The 24,601-nt window shown below is 46.2% G+C and overlaps 9 protein-coding genes across 9 annotated transcripts; 5 read left to right on the top strand and 4 right to left on the bottom strand.

The window, feature by feature from the left end:
• Positions 1-387: 387 nt before the first annotated feature.
• Positions 388-2,135, top strand: N7483_001652 (uncharacterized protein; the record flags this gene model as incomplete). The annotated part of the gene is made up of 5 exons (XM_057085089.1): positions 388-684; positions 735-788; positions 840-1,063; positions 1,114-1,412; positions 1,468-2,135. 5 exons carry the CDS (start codon positions 388-390, stop codon positions 2,133-2,135), a joined length of 1,542 nt encoding a protein of 513 aa, XP_056951238.1.
• A 250-nt stretch (positions 2,136-2,385) lies between these two features.
• Positions 2,386-3,753, bottom strand: N7483_001651 (uncharacterized protein; the record flags this gene model as incomplete). The annotated part of the gene is made up of 4 exons (XM_057085088.1): positions 2,386-2,857; positions 2,912-3,368; positions 3,436-3,472; positions 3,535-3,753. 4 exons carry the CDS (start codon positions 3,751-3,753, stop codon positions 2,386-2,388), a joined length of 1,185 nt encoding a protein of 394 aa, XP_056951237.1.
• Positions 3,754-8,122: 4,369 nt separating this feature from the next.
• On the bottom strand, positions 8,123-10,744 carry N7483_001650 (uncharacterized protein; the record flags this gene model as incomplete). The annotated part of the gene is made up of 1 exon (XM_057085087.1): positions 8,123-10,744. One exon carries the CDS (start codon positions 10,742-10,744, stop codon positions 8,123-8,125), a length of 2,622 nt encoding a protein of 873 aa, XP_056951236.1.
• Positions 10,745-12,865: 2,121 nt separating this feature from the next.
• On the top strand, positions 12,866-13,048 carry N7483_001649 (uncharacterized protein; the record flags this gene model as incomplete). The annotated part of the gene is made up of 1 exon (XM_057085086.1): positions 12,866-13,048. The coding sequence occupies one exon, from the start codon at positions 12,866-12,868 to the stop codon at positions 13,046-13,048; it is 183 nt and encodes a 60-aa protein (XP_056951235.1).
• Positions 13,049-13,506: 458 nt separating this feature from the next.
• N7483_001648 (uncharacterized protein) lies at positions 13,507-15,119 on the bottom strand (the record flags this gene model as incomplete). The annotated part of the gene is made up of 2 exons (XM_057085085.1): positions 13,507-14,924; positions 14,990-15,119. The coding sequence occupies 2 exons, from the start codon at positions 15,117-15,119 to the stop codon at positions 13,507-13,509; spliced, it is 1,548 nt and encodes a 515-aa protein (XP_056951234.1).
• Positions 15,120-15,433: 314 nt separating this feature from the next.
• On the top strand, positions 15,434-17,192 carry N7483_001647 (CocE/NonD family hydrolase; the record flags this gene model as incomplete). The annotated part of the gene is given in 2 exon segments (XM_057085084.1): positions 15,434-16,587; positions 16,598-17,192. 2 exon segments carry the CDS (start codon positions 15,434-15,436, stop codon positions 17,190-17,192), a joined length of 1,749 nt encoding a protein of 582 aa, XP_056951233.1.
• Positions 17,193-18,530: 1,338 nt separating this feature from the next.
• N7483_001646 (alpha/beta hydrolase) lies at positions 18,531-19,993 on the top strand (the record flags this gene model as incomplete). The annotated part of the gene is made up of 4 exons (XM_057085083.1): positions 18,531-18,725; positions 18,777-18,909; positions 18,965-19,073; positions 19,144-19,993. The coding sequence occupies 4 exons, from the start codon at positions 18,531-18,533 to the stop codon at positions 19,991-19,993; spliced, it is 1,287 nt and encodes a 428-aa protein (XP_056951232.1).
• A 1,098-nt stretch (positions 19,994-21,091) lies between these two features.
• On the top strand, positions 21,092-22,269 carry N7483_001645 (uncharacterized protein; the record flags this gene model as incomplete). The annotated part of the gene is made up of 4 exons (XM_057085082.1): positions 21,092-21,288; positions 21,349-21,765; positions 21,815-21,918; positions 21,968-22,269. 4 exons carry the CDS (start codon positions 21,092-21,094, stop codon positions 22,267-22,269), a joined length of 1,020 nt encoding a protein of 339 aa, XP_056951231.1.
• Positions 22,270-22,362: 93 nt separating this feature from the next.
• N7483_001644 (uncharacterized protein) lies at positions 22,363-24,488 on the bottom strand (the record flags this gene model as incomplete). The annotated part of the gene is made up of 4 exons (XM_057085081.1): positions 22,363-22,656; positions 22,702-22,984; positions 23,035-23,109; positions 23,161-24,488. 4 exons carry the CDS (start codon positions 24,486-24,488, stop codon positions 22,363-22,365), a joined length of 1,980 nt encoding a protein of 659 aa, XP_056951230.1.
• Between the last annotated feature and the right edge of the window lie 113 nt (positions 24,489-24,601).

The raw sequence follows: 24,601 nt of genomic DNA, 5'->3' as shown, positions 1-24,601 counted from the left end.
TTCTGGCGATGGAGTTAAGCTTCGTCATCAAGCCTCTGATCTTGGTATCCGAGTCTTGTGTAGCTTTATTCTATCTACCCGCATAGAGGGAGTAGAATGTGAATAATAATGCCCAAGTGTCCAGGTGATGGGAATTTAGTAAAAGAATATCCCGCGTGGGGGTACATCTCCATACTAATCTCCATACTAGTCTGGCATTTGTCTCCATAAGAGACTGGAGAATGGATTCCCCACGGGGCAAGAACATGCCATTTTGGGTCACCCCCGCATCCCCGGATAATTGGTATTCCTGCTATATTTTCTCTATTCCCATCATCCTAGCGAATTTCACTCAGGTTCAGTTTTACCAGGGATCATCTCGTTGCAACATACTCATTGGACCTCATAATGGCCCAAAAATCAGAAAACCGTGAAATCGAAAATGTAGCCAGACAAGACATCCACGATGCACCACAGAAGAACCAAACAGACTACTCTCGTGTTGATGGCGAGATTGCCAAGTATGCCACAGATGGTGCTATTGAGATCGATGAAGCTACCAATAAGCGGTTGAAACGAATGATCGATAAACGAGTCTTGGTAGTGATGATGTTTACGTATCTGCTTCAAACGCTGGATAAGGGAGCGCTGTCTTTTGCTTCGATTATGGGTATTAAGACTGATGCGGGTCTCGTGGGGAATGAGGTAACTTCAATATTCCAGTATCTATGCCTAGCTCTTACTGACTTTACTAGTATAACTGGTTGACTACTATCGTTTACATCGCTATCCTCACTGTTGAATATCCGGTACGTATATCAACTTGAAATGCATGGAGAGTACATACTGACCCTTTGCAGGAAAATTGGATCATTCAGCGCGTTCCCATCGGAAAATGGCTTTCCATTAATATCCTGCTATGGGGTATCTGTATCTGCTTGATCCCCGCTATGAAAAACTTCTCCGGCTTGATTGCTCTTCGTGCATTCATGGGTGTGTTCGAGGCAGCATGCCAGCCGACCTTCGTTGTACTATCAGCAACATGGTACAAGAGAGAGGAACAAGCTAGCACAATCAATTTCTGGTACTCACAACCCCTTCTATCTTACGAATCACCTTCTTACATTGATTCAGGTACATGATGAACGGTCTGCAAAATATTATCGGTGGTCTTCTAGCCTTCGGGTTTTCCTTCGTCCCCTCCAGCTCTCCTATCAAATCATGGCAAGCACTTTTCATGACATACGGAATCATCACGGTGTTCTGGGCGATATTCGTCTTCTTCTGGCTCCCCGACTCAATCATGCGCGCGAAGTGTTGGAGCGAAGAAAATAAACAGTTGATGGTTGAGCGAGTTCGTCAGAACCAGACTGGTCTGCAAAACAGAATCTTCAGATGGGAACAAGTTAAAGATGCGTTCACCGATCCACAACGTACGTACCATCCTACTAGCACGATTTCAGGTTTCAGCCCACTGACATAAATCAGTCTACGCATTCGTTTTGATCCAACTCTTCACTACAATCCCATCCGGTGGAATCGGTGCTTTCGCTAACATCATCGTCGCCTCCTTCGGATTCAGCACCTGGGCGAGTCAACTACTCCTCATGGTCGTCGGAGCCGTCACAGCTATCACGATGATATCCTCCGCATACCTAGACCGCTACTTCAAGCAAACGATCCTAATCATGATCTCCTCGCTAGTGCCCTGTATCATTGGGACATCGATCCTAGTCGGGATCCCATTTTCCTCGAATAAGCGAATCGGAATGTTAATCGCCTACTTCATCTTCTACTCCTTCTTCGCAGTTTCCGCCCTTTCATTGAGTCTGGTATCGCGGAACGTGGCTGGACAAACTAAGAAATCTATCGTGATTGCATGCAACTTCGTATTTTGGGCTGCTGGAAATGCTATCGGCCCACAGATCTTCCGGTCACAGGATAGTCCACGGTATTATTTGGCCTTTGCTATTATTCTGGGATGTTTTGGACTTTGCATGTTGGTGCTCATTGCTTTGAGGGTTTATTATATGGTTCAGAATCGGAAGCGAGATGCGAGGATCACATCTGGGGAGATTATGCCTGATGTTGATTTTACCCATGCGTTTGAGGATATGACTGATCGGGAGAATCCTCATTTTAGATATAGTTACTAAGAACTCACTGGCATTGGAACATGTGAATAGGATTGGTCCTCGATAAACTCGATACTCAGCTGTGTATATACCCAACTTGAACTACTTGCACTTGAACAAGACTCGCCAGATCTTTGAACTTTTCTAATTTTGTAAATCACGCATTCTATAATTGATCCATTTCTAATGGTAATAAAATAATATTATTCAAGACGCTGCAAATAACCAATCCAACAAAATCACGCTCACATAAAACATCAAAGTGAATGGATCATTCATATGAAACAGTAACATCGTGTTGCACGCGAATATAGTTGGTACCCAAATATTCCTCCAAATTATTCGTAGCCCTGCGCGTACGATCATTTGACGTAGGATCCGCTTCAACATGCGCCGCATGTGTGAATAACCGAATCACATCATCTTCCTTATCCATCGCCTTAATAGGGCTACCACGACCACTTCGCTCCGTGCCGATGCTATCGCCGCTCTTGTGTAGACCCAGGATGGAGGATCGGGTGCGCTTGATGGGCATGTGTTTGCGGAGGTACATGCTGTGTTCGACTTTCAGGGCCCATTGAACGATGGGTTGGATTGTTGGGAGGGAGGCACTGATCACGGATAGACAGGGTTCTAGTGTAGACCACAGACAGACGGGTGCCATAGACCAGGTAACGTCGATAAGGCCTTGGCCTTTAACCTTGGTTAGGTAGTGGATACGGACAATACTAGCCGCGAAGACACTGGGATAATATTAGTATGAGTATAGGTGGAATCGAGGGATGAATTGAACATACAGAGAACCCAGGAACAGAACCATGGAGACCATGACCTTCTGTGCAGTTCGCATCTTCAAGCTCCAAACAATAGGAATAGGGACGATCAAGACCAGGAAGTCGCCAACAACGTTGGTGGCCGCATTGCCGATGTACCAGTTGTAGAAGGTGAATCGGTAGTGACCGGTTGAAACATTGGTGAATTGATCGTTGAACTCAGTCCAGAAGTAGGAGATGGGCGCAGGAGCCAGTAAAAGGGCGATCAAACTTCCGACGAACCATCCTGTCGAAAAGAAAATCGCCAAGTAGTTTAAAAAGTTCATGCCGAAGACGCGACGGTAGAAACTGAGGACGGCCATTTTGATTTCCCAGAGTAGGAAAGTATAGACGATTAATGAGGCGTAAAGTAACTTTTCCATGGTCTCGAGATGACCGACTGTAGTATTCCAAACATGTTTTCCCAGACCCAAGTGAGTGACTATGGTATGTTAGATTGAATAAAATTAAGGATTTTCTTTTTTAGAAAAAAAAGTGCAGATACATACCGACGAAAGTAACAGCAAAGATGACAGTTAATGGGATCTATAATTTTTTTTATTAGTATTTGGAGATCATATCAGATTCCTATTTCAAGTTGAACCCACCATAGCTGCCAACATCAACCAGTCATCGAGTCGCAATCTTGACTTTCCAGAACTTGTGCGTAGTCGAACAGCAAATCGAATGATCATAACAATGACGGCGACCACAAATACAACCACAAGGGCGGCATCATCTCTACCAGAGGCATCATCTTTGAGATTAACACCCGCAGGAACCTCCAAAAGATCGGAGATCTTGGTCGAAGAGTTATAAGTCACCATACCGCCTGCGGAGGGATGCCCTAATACCAAATCGAAGGAGGTAGGAAACCCAGTTGGAAAGGAAGGGGTTTATTCTTAAGAGCGTGGAGAGAGAAGGTGTAGAACCTTGAAACCTCCAGAACCACCTTGCAGCATCAATCCAACGTGGAGAAGTTGACTTGGAATGGGTTCATAGCGTGCCGGGGGGCATTTGTTTAAAGCCAGTTATGCCAGAAATTGCCTAGAAAATGCTACATCACCATGTGGCCACCCCCCACACGCCATGCCAGGATAATAACCAATAAGAGATAAGAAGAAGAAGGAATTAGGAGGGGCCCCTTGCTATTTTGGGGGCTGTCTGATCCTTTCATTGGTTTATTGTTTGGACCCCAAGTGGGAGATGGAATCCTGCAGTTTACGCAGTCCTTTACAGTAGTGGGGGCCGAAGTTTAGATTTACATGGTATGATTGGTGTGAGAAGTTACGCTTGGACCACCCCCTGAAGGATGAAGGATTGTTAAAAAAGTGTAATCTTTGTTAACTGTGTGAACTTGAATTCAAATGTTCATTATTATCATAATGTCATTATACGGATAGTGCTAGGTACGGATATCATGACTCGACTCCTTGATAAAAAAAGAAAAAACAAAGACACCTATTTAATGCATAACATGATCAATATTATTATTTATCTAATAAAAATGAAATTTAACTTAAACATAATTCATTTAAATAAATGAAGGATCCAATTTCGGAAGTGATAGGATTCATGGTGCATTAGTGCTATTCGCTAATACTAAAAGGCGTTCGGGCATCGGAATGTTGAGGATAATATGGACTCTATGGAGTCTATGGAGTACCCATTACCCATAGTACATTTACCCATACTACTATGTACTATGTACTGGGCTATATTACCACAATTCTTCAGGCCTGGATCCTTCAATGTTTAATGGGGGCCGTGACGCAGTTAATCTTATACATAATAAAGAACGTGTGTCCTAATTTGAGTACTTTGTACTTTTCTACTTTCCACATTTTACAACTTGTGTTCCTTTTCCATCTGTGATTGTAATTACTAGTACTTAGTATGCTTACCCGAGCATACGAAGTGTTACTAGGCAGAATCAACAAATGGCCCCCCTAAACTACAAAATCACAAAGTCACAAATTACCTGCAAACCATAAATCTCGTAATAAAATCTCTTTCTATTCAGTCCGATCTATTTCAGTGAATAAGTTCCAAAGTTGAGTTCTTCAGAGTTCTTCACATGGTCAATGCCCTCTCCACTGTTTCTATGTTGAGACTGTCAAACTCTTATGATTTTCCGTATTTCCCCACCGTCAGCCCGTGCCAATGAAGGATTTCTGCCCCCAAACCAATTGTGGATCACTCGGATCCTGATCTGATGCTGCCTTCTTTAGGAACTCTTGATGCAGGGCCCTGCCAAAATTCACCTTTTAGGGAACTAAGCCTACGATCAAAGAAGAAACTCCAATCAGGATTTGACCTCGTATTTCGGATTTACGATATACGACGATCCTGTCGCTTCAACATGTCTAGCATTGACTCTTTGACCCTACAGCCTACAGAGTAGATCTCGCCAAAATATTCAATGACTTACAGAAATCTAACTCATCTAAACTCGGAGCTTTCATATACACTCTGCAGTTCAGATGTTTATTCCCTTTGGCCCCAACCACATGGCACATGGATGTATCCATGTATCCCAGTCAGATTGAAGTGGCCCCCACTGCGGAAAATCAGCCCCATCAGAGCCTTTCATTACATCACAGTGCCGAGAACATCTCTTGAGTATAATACTACTATTAATATATCCTGATACTACCATAAGTACCATTCCTCAGGCTTAAGCTTATATCTGAACTCCCGAACTACCGAACTACCGAATGGCCGAGGTCCAAGTGAGGGATATATGATCGCATGTCCTCCACCTGGGCACTGGAGCCTGAGGCCATGGTGTCTTGGACATCTAGCATATACCCGGATTTAATGAGATATTGAATGTTCAAGTTGAAATTTTCATCTATACCATTTACCCAATTCAACAGTAATCAGCCACGATAAATACGGAAAAGTCAAGAGTAAGATTCCACGTGGAAAATGCCCCCACCTGGGCACTGGGCAGTATGGATCCATAAGCTGATCTTTCTACTTGTCATGCATTAGCCCTTCAAGTTTCAGCTCAAGCCCACTCGTCACTAGCATTCTCCATTTTCATCCACCAACTCAGGCTGGACATTCCTGGATATTTTTATCCAGATCGTCATGCTCCAGAAACATGAACATGAACCATCCCCAACTTCTGAATCCACTCCGTACTTACTACCTTGCTCCACACATCTACATCCACTTGCACTGAGACATAGTCTTCAGATTCTTGAAGAAAGTGATCAGAACTTGACATTCATCCAATTATTTTATGTTTCAGTCTAAGGCTGATACCCAACTGACACTGGCAACTGAAACATTGGAGATATGATACTCGATTGGGACTCGTGGGATGATCCATTCCAAGGTTATCATATGGGTATCATCAGACTGGACTCCTACAGGTCATGTGGTCTGAGGCCTACTAGTGATAAAACTCTTCTACTTAGGATCAATATATTCCCTTTCCCTTTCCCATACTCTATGATACTGAATCATCATCCATATTCGTCCCTTCCGCACGTTATGCACAAACCAGACAATATTGAAGGTTTACCGTCTGCAATGACGCAGACAGCCCCAAACATTTCAAGTTGAACGTCTTGATGACTCATAGAAAACCATACCTCAATTACCTACATATGAATGCGCCTGGACATCCAGATGTCCATTTCTCCATAAGTAATACGGATCAGGATGACAGGACAATACCATAAATACATGGAGATGCCGTAGTTTGAGTTTATCCGAATCCGACTCCCAACACAATAGCGGTCAACCACTTGTTCTCCCTTCGAGAGGTTCTTCTTTGGCTGACATTGCTTGTATAATTTTCATGAAAACTTGAAATTGTTACCACCGATCATCATGGAATTCGATCATCTTGCTGAGAAGAAACAGGAACAGAAAGCCGCTGTCTGTTTCTAGAGATTACGAGGAATCGATGCACTAAATCCCAAGGGCCATTTCGGTTATATTGCGATGACTTCCGTCCTTCAAATGTGCTCGTGGATCTCACGTCTTCCCGTGTCTCAGGTGTTGCTGACTGGGAGTTCACATATGCCGCGCCTGCTGAGTTTACATGGGTAGCTCCCCGGTGGCTCTTGTTGCAAAGTCCGGAGGACTGGGAGGATGATCTCGATCAGTTCCTGGCTCGCTATCTGCCTAGACTTGATGCATTTCTGGAAGCTCTATGCGACCATAAAGACAAACTGATAGAACAACAACTTCTCTTTGAGTCACAGCGTCTTTCTCCCCGTATGAGAGACTCCATGGAGACTGGGCTATTTTGGATCTGCTTAGCAGCAAGGCACAGCTCCATGTTCGACGAAATCTATTGGAAACCATCGATCATCGGTACTACGGAACCTTTATTTCACTGGATGACCGTCTACAGCTTTTGAGTGAAGAACAGCGGCAAGAAATGAGAGAACTGGTGAAGCTCAAGACTGACAAGTGCGCTGAGGATCAAGAGAGTTTTAACGACTACTATCCAATTGAGGAGCTCCTTGAATTACGAATTTGGCTACCATTTGATTTGGTCGTCATCTCTTGAAACTGTTAGGTATGTATAATCTCCATTCTTAATTGCTCTTACTGGAAAAAAGGTCGCCGTTTAGATGTGCAATGGCTCTGAGTACCGGTGCAACCAAAATTTCCCGTGACTGTCGATGATCTGAAGAGTTCCACCACTACTGTAGTGGTTGTAATGATGGCCAGTAAAAGACTCATGTTGATTTTTCGATCACTAACATTTCTCCTGGTTCGGATGCTAAACAGTCTCAACTAGCATGGACCCGAGATCTTTCGACGATGATAGCTTGAACTATCGGATGTAAAATTAACTACGAATTCATTTGACTATCAGGTGGAAGTGATAGAATCATATTAGGAAGAAAGACGTTCTTCTTGTCTTAACAATGTTGAATCGGACGAATCTTAGATCTAATCTTCAGTCGAACTGAGAATCATCCTCACCAGGTATATGTACGGAGTCTGGAGCATTTGAACCTTGGAATACTACATCGAGATCCGTTACGATTACAATTACAAAAAAAAGAAGTTCAAGTTCATTACAGTAGTATGTTGATTTGAAACAAAGAAATATCATTAAATTCGCATTATTCATATCCAGGATAATCATTCCTTTCAATCATATAAATAAATCATCATGCATGTCAAAAAACGACACTAATGATCAACACTTCAGCTTGAAGTTTACAACGCATTCAAAATCTCATCAATCAAAGGCAAAAGACCCGAGACATCATTAATAATAGTCGCGGTCTCATTCACAAACTTCGATGTGAGAAGATCTCCCGCGTTATTCAGTAGTGTATGAATCTCCGAGATAGTACCCGCGGTCAGGAGAGACTCGAGTTCAGGCATCGAGTCCTCGAGAGTACCAAGGAGACCGGTAAGAGACTTGACGGTTGACGGGGTAAGTAGATCGCCCGCTTCTTCGATTAGACTCTTTGTGTCGGTGACGAAGGCCGTATCCAGGAGAACGGTTCCGTTTCCGAGGAGGTAGGTCAGGTTCTTCAGGGTTGTGGCGTTCAGGAAGTCTTGAGTAATGTTGGGTACCACGGGAACGAGACCGTTCAGTAGGTCGCTCAGACCACCGAGAACGTATGGTGTGAGTAGGTCGGAGGCACCGGCGATCAGGGACTCGGTCTCGTTGACGAACGTGGCGGAGAGAAGGTCGTTCGCGTTTGTCAACAGAGAAGAGATCATTGAGATGGTGTTCTTGGTTAGGAGCTTCTCGACCTCTGGGAGGAGTGGAGTGACCTCGCTGAGAAGACTCTTGAGACCAGATACCAGTGATGGGGTGAGAAGATCGTCGGCGTTGCTGACCAGGGTCTTGGTCTCGTTGACGAACGAGCTGGTGAGCAGAGAGTTGCCGTTGGATAACAGGCTCTCCAGCTCGTCCAGAGTCTCGGTCGTGAGGAAGCTCTTCAGATCTGGGAGAATGTCCACAACGTATGTGAGGATCTCCTTCAGAGTGCTGGTCACGGAATCGGTCAATAGCTCTGAAGCACTGCCAACCAGAGACTTGGTCTCGGTGACAAAGTTGGCAGTGAGTAGATTGTTGCCATTGGTAAGCAGAGTCTCGATCGAGGAGATGGTAGAGTTGGTGAGCAGGTTCTTGATTTCCGGAAGCAGAGGCACCACAGCGGTGAGGATCTCCTTGAGAGAGTTGGCAACGGCGGTAGTGAGAAGGTCTGAGGCGGCAGCAACAAGGCTCTTGGTCTCGGTGACAAAGTTGGAAGTCAACAGATCGTTGCCGTTGGTCAACAGAGTCTCGATCGCAGAGATAGTGTCGTTGGTGAGCAAGTTCTTGATCTCGGGGAGCAGAGGCACCACAGCAGTGAGGATCTCTTTGAGAGAGTTGGCAACAGAAGTGGTAAGCAGGTCCGAAGCAGCAGCAACAAGGCTCTTGGTCTCGGTGACAAAGGCGGAAGTCAGTAGAGAGTTGCCGTTGGTAAGCAGGTTGCTCAGCTCTGTGAAGGTCGACTCTGTCAGGAAGTCCTTCAGCTCAGGCAGAACAGCCACAACAGCGGTGAGGATCTCCTTGAGGGCATTGGTAACCGATGTTGTCAGGAGGTCAGTGGCGGCAGTAATCAGGTTCTTGGTATCGGTGACAAAAGCAGTCGTGAGCAGCGAGTTACCATTCTTGAGCAGAGTGGCAAGCTCGGTGAAAGTTTCTTCGGTAAGGAAGTCCTCCAGGCTGGGCAGCAGTTGGACAACATCATTGAGAATTGTCTTCAGAGCGCTGGTAACATTGCTTGTCAGCAAGTCATTGGCATTGGTGACCAAGTTTTCAATCGACTTGACGTTGGTGCTAGTAAGAAGGCCATTGGCGTTGGTAACCAAGGTCTCAATAGCCTTAACGTTGGTAGTAGTAAGGAGGTCGTCGGCATTGTCAATCAGAGTGTTAATCTTATCAACATTGTTGAGCAGCGTCTCAATGTTGTCAATGTTCTGTGTAGACAGCAGAGTGTCGGCCACATCCAGAAGGTTGCTGATAGTCTGGGTGTTCTTCGTGGACAACAAGGTGTTGGCATTTGTAATTAAGTCAACGATGGCGTTTGTGTTCGTGGTGGAGAGCAGAGTCTGAATGTTGGTATCAACAGGGGGAGCCAGACCAGTTGACAGGTACTTGAAGGTTGAGGTAACCTCGTTCAAGAAGTTAGCGTCAAGGAGGCCATCCAGACCAGACAAGAGATCCTCCACGTCAGTCAAGATATCACTGCCGGTGGAACTAGAGCCGCCTAATAGATCCCCAATCAAGCTCAGAAGACTAGTGCTGGAGCTGGAGCTAGTGCTAGAAGAGTCGGAGCTTGTGCTTGTGGAAGTGCTATCCGAGTCAGAGGAAGAGGAGGCGGACGTGGATGCGGATTTGGCGGCGGTACTAGAACCAGCAGCATCGGCAGCGGTCGAAGAAGCAGCATTGGCAGCGGCATTGCTAGTACCAGCAGCAGCGGTAGCAGCCGCAGCTGTCGATTCGGTACTTGAGTCAGCGACAGCATTAGAGATGGCAGCAGCAGCAGTGCTTTCAGCTCCATTTGTGTCGGCAACAGCAGCAGCACTGCTAGTGGCTGCATCCGCAGAATCGGCTGACTCCTCATCCGAATTGGACGTGTCAGCTGCAGCCGCAGCTGCAGCTGTCGTTGTTACAGCAGCCTCGACAGCATTGGCATGGGCATGGGCAGCAGCAGTAGTAGTCGCCGCAGCAACACTGTTTTGATCATCTTGAGCAGCAGCGGAGACTGCGGACGACGCGCCTGTGACCGAATTAATGGCCAGGAAGGCAGTCGCGAGAACTGGAATGAAACGCATGTTGTCGGTTTAGCTCCAGTATGTGTCGATGCGTTAGATCCGCAATCACAAATTGACGTCGGGCAGGGGCTGGAGGTTGAACCGCGAGGAGAGCCTAAAGGAAACAACAAGACCAGAACGGCGATTCTCCTGGGTCGCGCCAGCTCTTTATTTTGGCAGAGCATGGGATCGACCATCTGGGGTATCATTTTGGGGGTAAGCCTCTCTCCACCCGACTATTGCACTAGGGAGCTTTTGATGGAGAGAACCCGAAATGTGGATCGACGCCCGAGGCAGAGCAGGACTCAGAAGGCCGAGCCATGTGATAAGCTAATTTAAAAAGCAAATTCCCGTCACATCGTGATGGGCTTATCGCATCTTTGACATCACTCTAGAATTCAAATTTCTTGGGCTTGAGCGGTGCGCCGGGGTACGGAATATGCGGAGAGGGGGTAGTTCCGAGGTTCAATGTATGGAGGAGTCCTTTGATGGAGCCCCAATGGACAGGAACCAGCTTTTTTCGCAGTAGTTCAGGGGTTTGAGCCACTGGTTCACATGTTGGAGCCCAGTTTGGGTTCTTTTTTTGTGGCTTTGGTGCTTTGCTAGGTAGCAGGCCCGGATGGAGCGATAAAAAGTTATTGACACGCTAATTGACTAGCGGTAGTCGATCTAACCCGTTATAGTCAAGGTGACTCCACCATCTGAATGATGATTGCTTGAGAGTTGAACAGATCAGAGACCCAAATGAGGGGAGTTCGGAGCTAGGGCTGGAATAGGGAAGCAAAACCTACCCCGGACCACCGAGGGCGTGGGGCATTATTGGTTGCATATCAATTGAGGTGCAACTTGACCGCCGATCATTACTCCACATGAAAAGAATGCGCCGGAGAGAAGAATCCACAGGTTCGAGATTATTGGTGCATATCTTGGCCAAGCAGGCCAGGAACAAGAGAGCAGACCCTGCGTTGTTCAGACTATACCAGGATCTCAAAAAACTTGAACTTGTCATGGCAAGTTACTGATATCTGGGTACAGAGAAAGAACGGAGAACGGAGTGCAGAGTACTAATTCTACAAAAACACACGACCAGAACCAATGACTTCCATAGCGCTCAAGTGCTGGTCTTTCTGGCTCAAAATTGATCTCACTGAAGCTCATGAACTGATGAACTTGATAATTCGCGCAATTTCATCTAAGACAACTCATGGTCACGTTGCCACATTCTCATCCACCCGATTGGCTTCATCTTCACTCCACTTCCCCAGTTTTGTCCGTGTCGAGGCTTTTTTCGCGTATCCTCATTTCCTGCTCGCTTCCTTGAATGGCGTCATATGGAGGATCATGACTCAGATCATAGAGAATGGAATAGAAAAAAACTCCGAGAACCAGAGGGAAAAAAGTGGCGTCCAGGCACTGCGGGCAATGCCAAGTGGAAAACCCGAGTTCCAAGGTTAAGATGAGGCACTCCAAGCGAACCTAACTTGGATTCCAATCATTTTTTTCATAGACTCGGTCCAGCTCGTTCAAGATTGCCATTGCATATGGCGTGCAACCGGGCAAAGCTGATTGTCATGCGTCGCATTGACTTCAGGACCCGCTTAAACCTGCATGCTGGCAGAGCTAACCTGCTAGTGCTCTCAGGTCCACGAGCAAGAAGAAAAAGAAAGAAAACAATACATGTACTCCTGCCGAGTCATGCATGGGATCTTCTCCTTTTCATGCTTATCATTCCGATCGCTGGATCATTATTGAGATCATGCCATACAATATCAAATAATAGGTTATATCACAGGAATCAGGATCGATTATTCAATGTTGTCTGCACGGAGTCCTCCGTACTCCGTATCTGGTCCAATGCCCAGGTGTTCTTGAAAGTTCCTCGCAGTCCACTGTCCAGTCCACCGTATAAACCCCCTTTTCTGATCCACTTGAGCTTCCCGGGATCCACATGCCCGCGGGTCGGCCACTCCGTACACGGTACAACGGTATGACACTGAATATAGATTCCACTCTTAAATAGTTAAATAGTTCAAGTCAAGCCTGGATCAGAATTTGAAAATTGAAGATGATTTTTGTTTGGGTTAAGAATTGTCAATAGTAACTTGGAATGGTGATGGCGTGGAGCTCCACAATGTACAAAATATGGAGAATGACCAGTTGACCGCTTATCTTCAAGCCCTGGAGTTCAAGCTCCAGCAGGGTGAAGTATGGAAGCCTGAGTCTTATGGCTACCAATTTATCTGCCTTAATAACAAGGGAGAATATTGGCCTGGAAAGCCTGGAAATCCTGTTCTGTTCAAGTTGACTGCCCAGGTGCCTAACTGAGATGTTTCAAATGTTGTGCTCTCATGAACATTTGAATGAGTGTTCAAGAGACCTGTGTTGGTTAAACTGCGACACCTCCACTTCAGGTATCCCTGGGTGCTCTTTGAGTGCTTAGTAGCATAGAAATATGTGAACAGTGCTGGGGATATCCTTTTTTCATCTTTTTATTTTGATATCAATATGAAAACTAAACAAATCGATAGCTTGACTCTGGATCATTCATTGGATACTGAACATATACTTTTTTCCATTTTATTTGATTTGTTGTGATTTTTCCAAATTTTGAAGTTTGCTCACATCACGATGCCTCAAGCACATTTGAATCTACTGATCTGAGCTTCAGGCCCAGTCATCTACAGTTCTTTTTTTTCTTTTTCATTCCAGCATTGTAACTAAAATCTCGATTGGGTGGCTACTATGTATAACTAACAGTGCTACAACTTGAACCTGAACTCAGATCAATCGGCCTTCTCAACACCACACCACCGCTGAACATAGGCCCGCATTCTCGGTCCTAAGAAAAACATCGGAATCGCAAAGAGCGCGAAAGCCGCACAAATAACCTCCTCAACAATCATAGTCTTCGCATAACCCAGCGTATTAACAGCTGGGAGTGTAGCGTAACTCAAACCGAAAGAGATAAATCCTCTCCCCGCACAAATAACCACCAAGAAAGGTGCCGCATGGAAAGGAAAGCTATCAACTGCGTACGTGATACCAACGATATTAGCACCAAGGAATGCAAAGTAGCTTGCATTGTACCCAATCACAATGGATGCAACACTCCATTTCTCGGGATTTTGGGCCGCTTGTCCATATATGATCCCACATACTACACCAACAATAGCTGGGATGGCGATAACGGGGAGTCTGTATTCGGGTTTATACAGTCCGTTATTCCGACAACTCAGTTCTCGAATGACGAGGTCACTTCCATACCCTAGTAGTGGAAGGAAGACAAGACAATCGACGATTTGCCCTGCTTGGACGTAACCTAATGCGTCGAAACTGAAGTTATACGGTGGTGCCATTAGGACACTGGAGAAGGTAGAGGCTTCGATGACGTATGTTCCAAGATTTGCACCGTTCAAAAGAAGGAGCCACAGTGTTGTTGGAATGAACAGGCCTTGGAAGATGTGTTTGTAGAATGTGGGGATTTCGTGCCATCGCGGTTTGATGATCATAGGCTTGAGATCGTCTTTCCAGCGACGGGGTTCGTATTCAACTGCGGCGTCGGGAACTTCATTTTCAACTGTCTTCGTTGCCAAGGGCTCACCGCGCATTGCTTCTTCGGTTCTTTCGTATTGAGATTCCGTAACGAAGACAATCGATAAGAGGAATATCACTGCGTTCATAACGCTGAAGAACCCGTACCACCATCTCCATCCCCAGGCAGAGACCATATATGTCGAGATCACGAAGAAGACACCAGAAGCAATATTCTGGATGAAAATAAACCAAGCAATCTTCCGACCACGCTCATGCAAGAAATGAATCTCTTGTACAATCATCGGGGAAAGTGCCTCGCTTTGTCCGGCTGCAAGACTCATGATATTTCGTCCTGCAATGTGACTATCCAGACTAGTCGAGCACTGACACCATACCGCCGCTGCGATAAGAAGGAGCATCGAGGCAAGGAAAACCGGACGACGACCAATTGTGAACGCCAAAGGCATCGAAATCAGATTTCCAATACCCATGAACAAGGTCGGGTAGGTCATTAAATCATTGGCCTTTGTTTCTTGACCAGGGTAGGAAGCCTCAACAACCGAGAAAATGGATCCCATTCCAGAAGCCAGGACAACGGCTGTACAGCTGTATGCGGATACAAGAATCAGGAGTATCCATTTCCGCCATGCTGGGAGGTTCAAGGGATCTTCGCTCGGTCAGGTAAGGTGATTCTGGTACTCGGTTTAGAATATCGGGAAGGATGCCACATACCCCTGGGATCTGCAGATGGAGTTGGAATCAAAACGACTTCACCATCTTTGAAAAGCTCAACGTGGAGTCCATTTCGTCTAGGAGGTGGGTCCTGAGCGATTTCAACGTGGGAGATATCACTCTTGTCCATGGCGAGTGTTTTAAGCGAGGAAAAGCAGTATAGGCAGAAAAAAAGCCTTCAAATTGGACAATGAGTCCATTTTAATGTCCCATTCCCATCGCCTATCAGCACCTTGTTGAAGCAATCATCTCGTTCCCCGGTTTGTGGGGTGCATCATCCACTCCCCCACCCAGCCGGGTTGGAATCTGGGGTAGACTAACCACCCGCCAACCGAACCGAACCGAACCGGAGGAAGCTGCAAGAAAAAAAAATATCAGTATATTAGTTTAGCTTGATTTCTCTCAATTGACGATAACCAATTACATCCATTTCATCTATTGATCATGCCAGTCAAATTCAACGTCGACGTGCCATGGGAGGAGTTATCCGCACCAGTAGTGAACGAAAGCTATGAGGGTCTCCAACCGCGTTCAGAGGTCCTACCTAAGGGTAGTTCAACTGCACCAGGAAGACGCGTTTTATCTTGTGATATCCTAGTTGAGCATGATGTTGCCATCAAAGTTCGAGATGGTTGTACTCTGTACGCAGATATCTATCGACCTCCCACCGCGCCGGAAGGCTCAACACCAGCGATTCTGTGCTGGAGTCCATTTGGCAAGAAGTTCAACGGAATCCAATCTCTCAAGCTTATGACTCCATGGAATCTTGGTATTTCAGAAGGAACTCTTAGCGGATTAGAGAAATTTGAAGCGCCTGATCCTGCTGAATTCGTGGATCGGGGATACGCTATTCTGAATGTGGATTCTCGTGGTGCATTTGACTCTGAAGGTCGGATGGCGATTATGGGAACTCAAGAAGCGGAGGATGGGTACGATGTAATTGAATGGGCTGCTAAACAATCCTGGTGTAACGGGAACGTTGGTATGGCAGGTAATTCTCATCTTGCTATCGTGCAATGGTTCATCGCGGCTTTGCAGCCACCTTCACTGAAAGCGATTGCACCCTGGGAAGGATGTGGAGATCTCTACCGAGAGCAATTTGCTCGTGGCGGTATCTATGGAGGCGATCTCTTTGATAATCTGATTATCAAGTACATGTTACGTGGTCGTCATGGTATGGAGAGTTTCAAGAAGATGTTCCAGGAACATCCTCTTGCGAATGATTGGTGGAATGATAAGCGTCCTGATATGACGAAGATTAATGTCCCGACTTATATCACTGGTACCTATACCAACACCATGCATGGCATGGGTGCCATCCGTGGCTGGCTTGAGATTAACTCGCCGGACAAATGGCTTCGCTGGCATCCGTACCAGGAGTGGTATGATATCTGGGGTAACCGGGCCGGACGGAATGAGCTTTTAACTTTCTTCGATCGGTACCTGAAGAGCATTGAGAATGACTGGGAGTCGACACCTCGGGTGAGGATGTCGCTGTTGAAATTCGGAGAAGCGGCACCACTCGATAATATTATCGAGTCCGACTTCCCTCCTCCACGTACCGAGTATCGCAAGGCTTATTTGACACCCGAGGGACTGTCTTTCCAGAAGCCCCCCAGCCTCCGAGACTGCTGTATCGTATGATTCGCAAGATGAGAACGCTGGCGTCACGTTCAAGTACACATTACCCGAGCGAACGCAGCTAATGGGAATCCCCAAAGCGGTGCTGTATATGCGATGTGACGATCTCGACGACATGGACGTATTTGTTGTGTTGGAAAAGCTTTCAAAGACTGGGGAGCGGCTGTTCAACTTCAACATTCCGTGGAAGAATCTACCTGTGGCATCAATTACAGAGATCCCGAAAGAGGAACGCACGGAGTTAGTTCTGTATCAAGGACCCACTGGAATCCTACGCGCATCCAACAGAGCTATTGATGCAGCGCGGTCCATGCATCCAAACTGGCCCTTCTATACACATGAGAAAGAAGAGAAGGTTCCAGTGGGATCGATTGTGCGACTGGAGATTGGAATTTGGGTGATGGGAGTGGAGTATGAGGCTGGGGAGTCGATACAGTTGCGAGTTAGTGGTCGGTATCAGGGAATCTCCAAGTTTGGTGCAGATCATACTTTGAATAAGGGAACTCACTGGGTTCATATGGGAGGAGAGTACGATAGTCATGTTGAGCTTCCTTTTGTATGAAGTTAATTTTGGGGAGGGATTTGGCTAGGAAGTTCTGGATAGAGAGTAGAGATAATAATAAAAAAATCTTTCAAGTCAAAAAAAAGAAAATGTTGACCTGAGCTGGAGTGAACCGAGGACCTTCCAGATACTGCGAATACCTCACTTGATACCTCCATCACCACACAATAATCCTTGATATCTCACTTATTATTGATTATTTTTGATTTCTGACAAATGCAATAGAAAGAATGAATCTGAATGTATTTTATTTAAAAATAACAAAAATAAAGAATAAAAAATAAAAAAACTAAGATTTTCCCAACCCACCTCCAGGCTCTGGTTTGAAACACAACTCAGCCACCGTTAAGGAACCAAGATTATCCAATACCGCTGGCCTCATAAAGAGTCAGAGACTGCTAACCGCTAGGTCAGCCAGACTAAAGCTGTGACAGTCCTTTCAAATGTTCTTTTACAAAATTATATATCCTCTCTCACTACTTTACCACTGCATTTTTCAACCCTCTTCAACTGGTCAAAAGGGAAAAATGACTACCCACTACTCCAGTCTTTTATATTGAAATTATGTCTACAAATAGATTTTTCAATTATCATATTATTTGAGGACACACTTGGACCTACTAGTATTGGCTAGCTTTTGAGTCCGATCAACCCCAAATGTTCAAGTTCAAGTTTATCAAAACCTCCAGATTAACAATATATATCATGATATATATACTACTTTTGAGTGGCCCCACTGGCACTAGTAGCCGTCGCACCTCCGGCCAACTTGAACTTCCAAGGTTGAATCATTCAAATTCAAATATGGACCCCTTCTCAACATTGAAGTTCTAGTATGTACTAATGTACCAAGTAACGCCCTTTTATAAACTTCCAGGTTGAAAATCAACGCCCCACTTCAAGTTGGAAATTCGAGATAAAATCACCTATGTAACCTTGGAAGGATACTCAAAATTCACCTGGCATCGAATAATAGCCCCCACGATCCATATCTGCCAGTGGAACCCGAGGACTCCCCTCGAATTTCAAGTTACACTTAGGAGACAGCAAGCGAGCTGCAAGCCTAGGCAAATTAGTGCGAGCAATGCCACCAATGCCGTACAAGACCGATAGTGGAAGCTCCATATGGATGTCGTAATATGGAGCCTCCGTTCAAAGCGATGTGGGGATATGGGGGCGGAAAATCATGGATCTGTCCCGGCTTAGTGGCTGCCGAGCGCCCCAGGCTCCAATTGACGCGTTATTTCTCTTGATACAAGCCTGTGGTACATATCTACGGCCCTCTCTTGTTCTCCCAGCTTGTTAGGAGGAAGAATCCTACATAGATTACCCACTACCATGTCCAGTAACAAATTCACAGTCACTGAGCATGTCGTTCCTGGATGTTATATTCGAGAGTACCCCGGAAGCACTGTACATCAAGAGGATGTCTTGAAGCTGCACGTGAAGCAATACAGTCCCAAAAACCAACAATTGCCATTGCCCTCTGATGCAGTTACTCTGATTGCAGCCCATGGAGTGGGCCTACCGAAGGTGTGTCTGTTCATAACGATTATTCTCAATTATTACTCATCTACGGGATAGGAACTGTACGAGCCCCTTTGGGATGAGCTGCTGGAGCAAGCTGCAGGTTTTCAAATTCGCAGTATCTGGGTGGCCGACTGTGCTAGTATGGGAATGAGCGGAGTTTTGAATGATGACAAGCTTAGCCTGGACTGTATGGATTGTCCAGGCGACTCCACTTCCTTTCATTTTACTCATGCTCTCTATAGGCTCCTGGATGGATCATGCGCGAGATCTCTTCCTCATGATCAACCATTTCCATGAGCAGATGCCTCGTCCGCTCGTAGGAATCGGGCACAGCTTCGGTGGAAACATTATGTTCGTGATACTAATCCTTATGCTCTTGGGAATCATTGATGACAGAGACTAACTGAACTCCGTTTAATAGTACTAATCTAGCTTACATGCACCCGCGTCTATTCTCCACTGTGGCTCTGATCGACCCGGTCATTCAACTCACTCCACCACCCATGGGGTTCGGCACCGATCCGCCCAGTGCGATAAACTGGACATTAAGACGCGACGATATATGGCCAAACCGCGAGGCCGCGCTTCGTGCGAGCCGTTCCCTTCTTCATGGCTGGGATCCACGCTGCATAGCCCGGATGGCCGAGGTCGGGTTCCGCGAGCTGCCCACTCAACTATACCCGGATGTCGAGGCTCAAAAGGCCCGTCTTAACACCACCGAGACACCGGTTACTCTCACGACTACCAAGTATCAGGATCTTATAGGCTCAATTCGGGAGAACTTTGGTGGACGCGACCCGATTACCGGGCGCATCGTAGTCAATCGTGATACACACGCGGATATGGATCCCCTTGCAGCTTTCATTCCGATGTATCGCCCAGAACCACGCAGTACCTTCCTCCGGCTACCAAGCCTACGACCCTCTTGTCTCTGGGTGCTTGCGGGGGATACTTATATGAATTCGGATGAGATCCGCGAAGGTATCAAAGTTTGTGGAACCGGAGTCGGGGGCAGTGGGGGCGGAGAGAAAGTTCGAGAGGTCACCTTGCCTGGGTTAGGACACTTGATGCCATTCCAGGAGATCAAGAAGGTTACGGAGCCTGTTGTAGCGTGGTTGATAGGTGAATTGGAGGAATATCGCACAAAGGAAAAGCAATGGGCGACGCAGCGTGAAGAGGTGAACCATTTTGTTCTTGGCGAAAAATGGTTCAAGACTCTGAAACCTTTGGGAAAGACTCGTGATAAGCCTCCAAGGAAAGAGAAAATGTGAAATATTTACATGTGGAGTGAATAAATTAAGTACCAGTCAAATGCACAGCCTGAATAACTAGGTCTTTTTACTGCCCAAGAAAAAACATGGATCCCATATAATTTAGTTGAGGGAGAAAGGAGTTATGGATGGATCATAACTGTCTATTATAGAGTCATGAAATCTATTCTATACAGCCTGGGCAATGTTGATACTACTGGACCTTGGACCTCTTTTACCACAGAGATACAGAGTACTAGGTACTTCTAGGAAGGTAGTAATATCAAAACCATTTAGAATATATTGATTATTTAGGACTTGAATTTTTATTTCGATATCGAAATGTAAGGATTATAGGAAATAGTAGAGTCAACTGGTTAGACACCTTTCAAAGAACCACCTCTCCCTTATATTTGAGTAAAAAGCTCCCCCTGTAACCACTCTGCCCTGCTAGTCTAGCGGTCGGCGACCCTTCTGGGGGACAAAGGTACTGAAATGCGGACGCTGGACCCATCTTCAGTGGCAGAGACTTTACCGGCGGGTGGGAGGGTATCTGGCTTCGGCCAGGGAATAATGCTTTTTTTTGGAATTTTTCATATTTTTACCCATTATACTTCTAATCTTCCTCTTTCTATTTCACTTCTCAGATCCTCAAAATAAAAATAATTGAGCGAGATAGAAGGAATTATCGGATGGCGATGGATGTATCAAGTGAGAGTTGTTGAGGCTATTCACGCATTTCTGATTTTGAAGGTCCTGGGTTCGATCCCTGATCTTGCTGGATTCTTTTTTCTTTTCTTGTCAATTGCCACTCGGAATGTGGGCATTTAATCAACCAAAAAGGTAAAACAGCTCCCAGTGCCCAAGTGTAAGAGCTATGACCACATTCATGTTTATCCTGCCCTACTCCACAGCTCCCCCGCATAGCCCAGCTTCTATACCCCAGCCGCATCCTCAACCGAACCGAACCGAACCGGTAGCCAACCGAGCCAGCGCAAGAATCCTCGAATATTCTCAAACATCGAAACATGAAATATAAAATATACAAAGGAGGGACTTCAAAAATCTCAGAGACACAACGATCATCAAGAAGCAAATACCTCAGAACCAACATTCAAGATGACCACAACCACAACTACAACTTCTACCCGCCTAACTGCCCCATCGGGTCGACTGTTCTCCCAGGGAACAGATGTCCATTACGGCGATTTCCGCGACGAGCTCATTCAGAATGGGTTCGCTGTCATCAAAGGTGCCGTTCCACGCGACCGGGCCCTGAAATGCGCAGACCAGATCTACGATTGGCTCGAAGGATTGTACGTACCGCACATCGCATAGCTTCCCATTACTACTCGTCTGATCTAACACATCTACAGTAATCTCGGCTTCAAGAGAGATGACCCTTCAACCATACACAAAGATCATTTGCCCGACATCAACGAAAAAGGAATGTGTCTCGGTTACGCGATCTCCCACGAATCATTCACCTGGGCTGTCCGACAAGAACCCGAAGTTATTAAGACCTTTGAAAAGGTCTACGATACAGAGGACTTAATTGTCTCGTTTGATTCGGTGAATATCGGGTTTCCTTCTCGTAAGGATATCAAGCCCAATACTCCGTGGCCTCACCAGGATCAGGATCCTGAGAAGCCGGGTTTTAGGTGCTTACAGGGTCTTGTGAATCTTCTTCCAAATGGACCTCAGGATGGTGGTTTGATTGTCTGCAAGGGTGCGCACTTGTTGAGCGAGGAATTCCACGAGATTTTCAAAGATGAGGAGAAGATCTGGTCTTGGTTAGTTCCGTCCCTTTTCTTACTTGGTCCCTTTACTAATTGTCTACAGGACGAAGGAGTGGTATGGGTTTACTGAGGCTGGCCAGAAGTGGTTGAAGGAGAGAGGATGTGAATGGATCAAGGTTGAGGCTGAACCTGGTGATCTACTTCTGTGTAAGACTTACCCCATCACGGAAGCATAGAGATGCTAACAGGTTTTTAGGGGATTCGCGAACTCCTCACTATAACCTATCGTCGGAAACTTCTCAGCCGAGATTCTGCGTGTATACCTGTTTCATGCCCGTTGCGGATGCTACCGAGGAGCAGCTGCGGGTTAAGAAGATGGCTTTTGAGGAAACTAAGATGACCACCCATTGGCCAAATGCGATGCATGTCGTTGATTTGCCAGTTTTCCGGAATGGAGAGGCTGATCCTTATCAGCGCACGAAGCCTCGCGAACCAGTGCAACTCTCGGATCGGGGATTCAAGTTGACGGGTATTCCGTATCTTGAGCAGATGGCGTGAGCTTCTGTCAGCACTCAAGTATTCTTCTTCTGTGATAGATTGAACTTCCTAGTTATGCTTGTTTGATCCAATTATTTGATATCTTTGACTATCTTACTCTGTGTGTTGAAATAAATGACTTAAATCATTCCAATCCCATCCTGCCCAATCCAAAGCCGACAGACCCCAAGCCGACCCTTCCAGCGTAGGCATTGTATCTCCCATAGAAATATCACCCATCACAATCTCATCTGGTACCAGACTAAGAGGGTTGATATGACTGCCTGAAGGGGTCTCCAAGCATCGAGAGGCGATCCGCTCCACATCTATCAGAACATCGTCAATATTGCTTGCCGTGCCGTGTTTGTGGTAGTGTTCTTTCGTAATTTGGATAGCTACTTTCAGCAACTGGGAGAGGTCAGTCTTTATCTTCAACAGAATGAGCACTCTTACCTCGAAATCCGATCGAATGAGCAGTGAACTGCGCTCTTGATAAATGTGTATAGCCAAGACATAGACGGCTGCAAGAGGAGATGTTATAGCGGTAAGGTATGTTGGAGTTCCTGAATCGACTGATGCAACAAATAACTTGATCATCTGACGAGCGGCTTCAATGACCGGTGCTGACCCAGCAAGGAGGCGCTGTTGCCATGACTTGCCAGCAGCGTATTTATTGACCATTGCGTGAAGTTCGTCTTTTGGCACAAGAAGGGTCGATCTATTGACAAGGAGTAATCTGCTCGGAATTAGATAAATCCTCATAATGACTAGATGAATGCAGCTCACCCCAAATTATAATAATATGAAAGGAATGACGCTTGTGATCTACTATCAAAGGCTAGATTGGATGTTGATCCTGGTCTATGCGATATCAGGTCAGCTGGAACAGAGTAAAGAATTTGGCATTCAGACCTGTATGCTGCCGGTAGACTATCCTGCCACTCAGAGAGTAAAACATGCAGTTCCCCTCCGGTCTGCAGCTTGTCCTCTATGGACTGCTCCATAGACTGTGGTATCCACTCTTCTCGCCTCCATGCTCTCACAGAGCGCTCTTGCATCTCATGTAGCATATTGGCCAGGCTGATCAGCACGTTCCGGAATTGAGGATCTGTGCCACTGTCTGGATTAGTCTGTAGCGGCGATACAAGAGTCTCGGATAGTTGGCGGTCCCATATAGTAGAAGGACGCCCGCATTCCAAAGCTAGTACCCGCTCAAACACATAGATACACCACCATGTCTGAAACTCAGGCGTGGGCTCGTTTGAATGTTCAAGTGGTGATTGGGATCCCTGATTAATGCCAATTGATTGGGCTAACGAGACCCCCATTGTGAGGATATCCCATGCCCATGCAATCTTGTCACAGCTCCGAAGAACAATTGAAAAGAGGAGAATAACCTGGACTGATTGCAGACTACGATTAGTCACAATATGTCCTAGCAGTGAGTTGCAGTAGCTGATATATGACGAGATGAGTGTTCTAGTAGCTTCACTCGGGGCAATTGTCAGCATGCCTGTCATTACGATAAGATACTTCAGGGCTCGAGATGGCGCATTCGAAGAGTGGTTTGAATACACGTTCGTTTCCATGCCCGCATTGAATATTGGCTCCACAGTATTCCGGTCCAGGAATGGGAAGATCTGATGAAGTGTAATCCAATAATTTTCAACACAGACCTGCATCAAAGTTTCATCTGGCAGCTCGGGAGGCTGATCAAGAATGACCGATGCAAATGACTGATTCAAGAGCGGAGAGACCGCACGAGCTTGAGCGCCTCTTATCCGGTAAAAGGCCATGTCAAGCCATGCAGTCATCAACTCCAACACGCTGGATCCAACAAAACGAGGCATCATGGGAAGACGACCCGTCTTCCACCCCTCCGGTCCCCAGCATTGCGACCAGATCCGAGGTCTTTCGTGGGTTGTAGGAACCACCGACGAAGCATGCGATTCCGGGGTTCTCGGTGTCTGGCTCTGTGCTGGCGATGGTGCTACACCAGACAGTTGGAGCTGAGCCCTTAGCAGCGTCCCCGACTGGGACCGACCGTGCGATTGTTTTCTGCGACGATTCTCAACCCGCATTCCATCCCGTCTTTTATCTGTGGTGACACATTCCATGTCAGCAAGACGACAATTACGACAGGGTTGCTCCTCGTCGCAGCGGGTCTTCTTCTCGCGGCAATAGTTACACGCATAGCTAAGACGTTTGCGCTTGGGCGGAGGTTGATCAAGTGTACTCATGAGGCTGATTTTGACCCGCAGATGATTTCCCCACAAGGTGCTGGGATGCTGGGGACCTGGGGTAGATGAATTCCATTGGACCTCCACTTGCCGATGTGGGTGTCGCGATGTGG

This window comes from Penicillium malachiteum (assembly GCF_028827825.1).
Source record: "Penicillium malachiteum strain IBT 17515 chromosome Unknown utg000001l:1.0-8184562.0:1.0-8186909.0, whole genome shotgun sequence".
In the NCBI taxonomy this organism is placed as follows: domain Eukaryota; kingdom Fungi; phylum Ascomycota; class Eurotiomycetes; order Eurotiales; family Aspergillaceae; genus Penicillium; species Penicillium malachiteum.
This window is presented reverse-complemented; position numbering and strand designations above follow the sequence as displayed.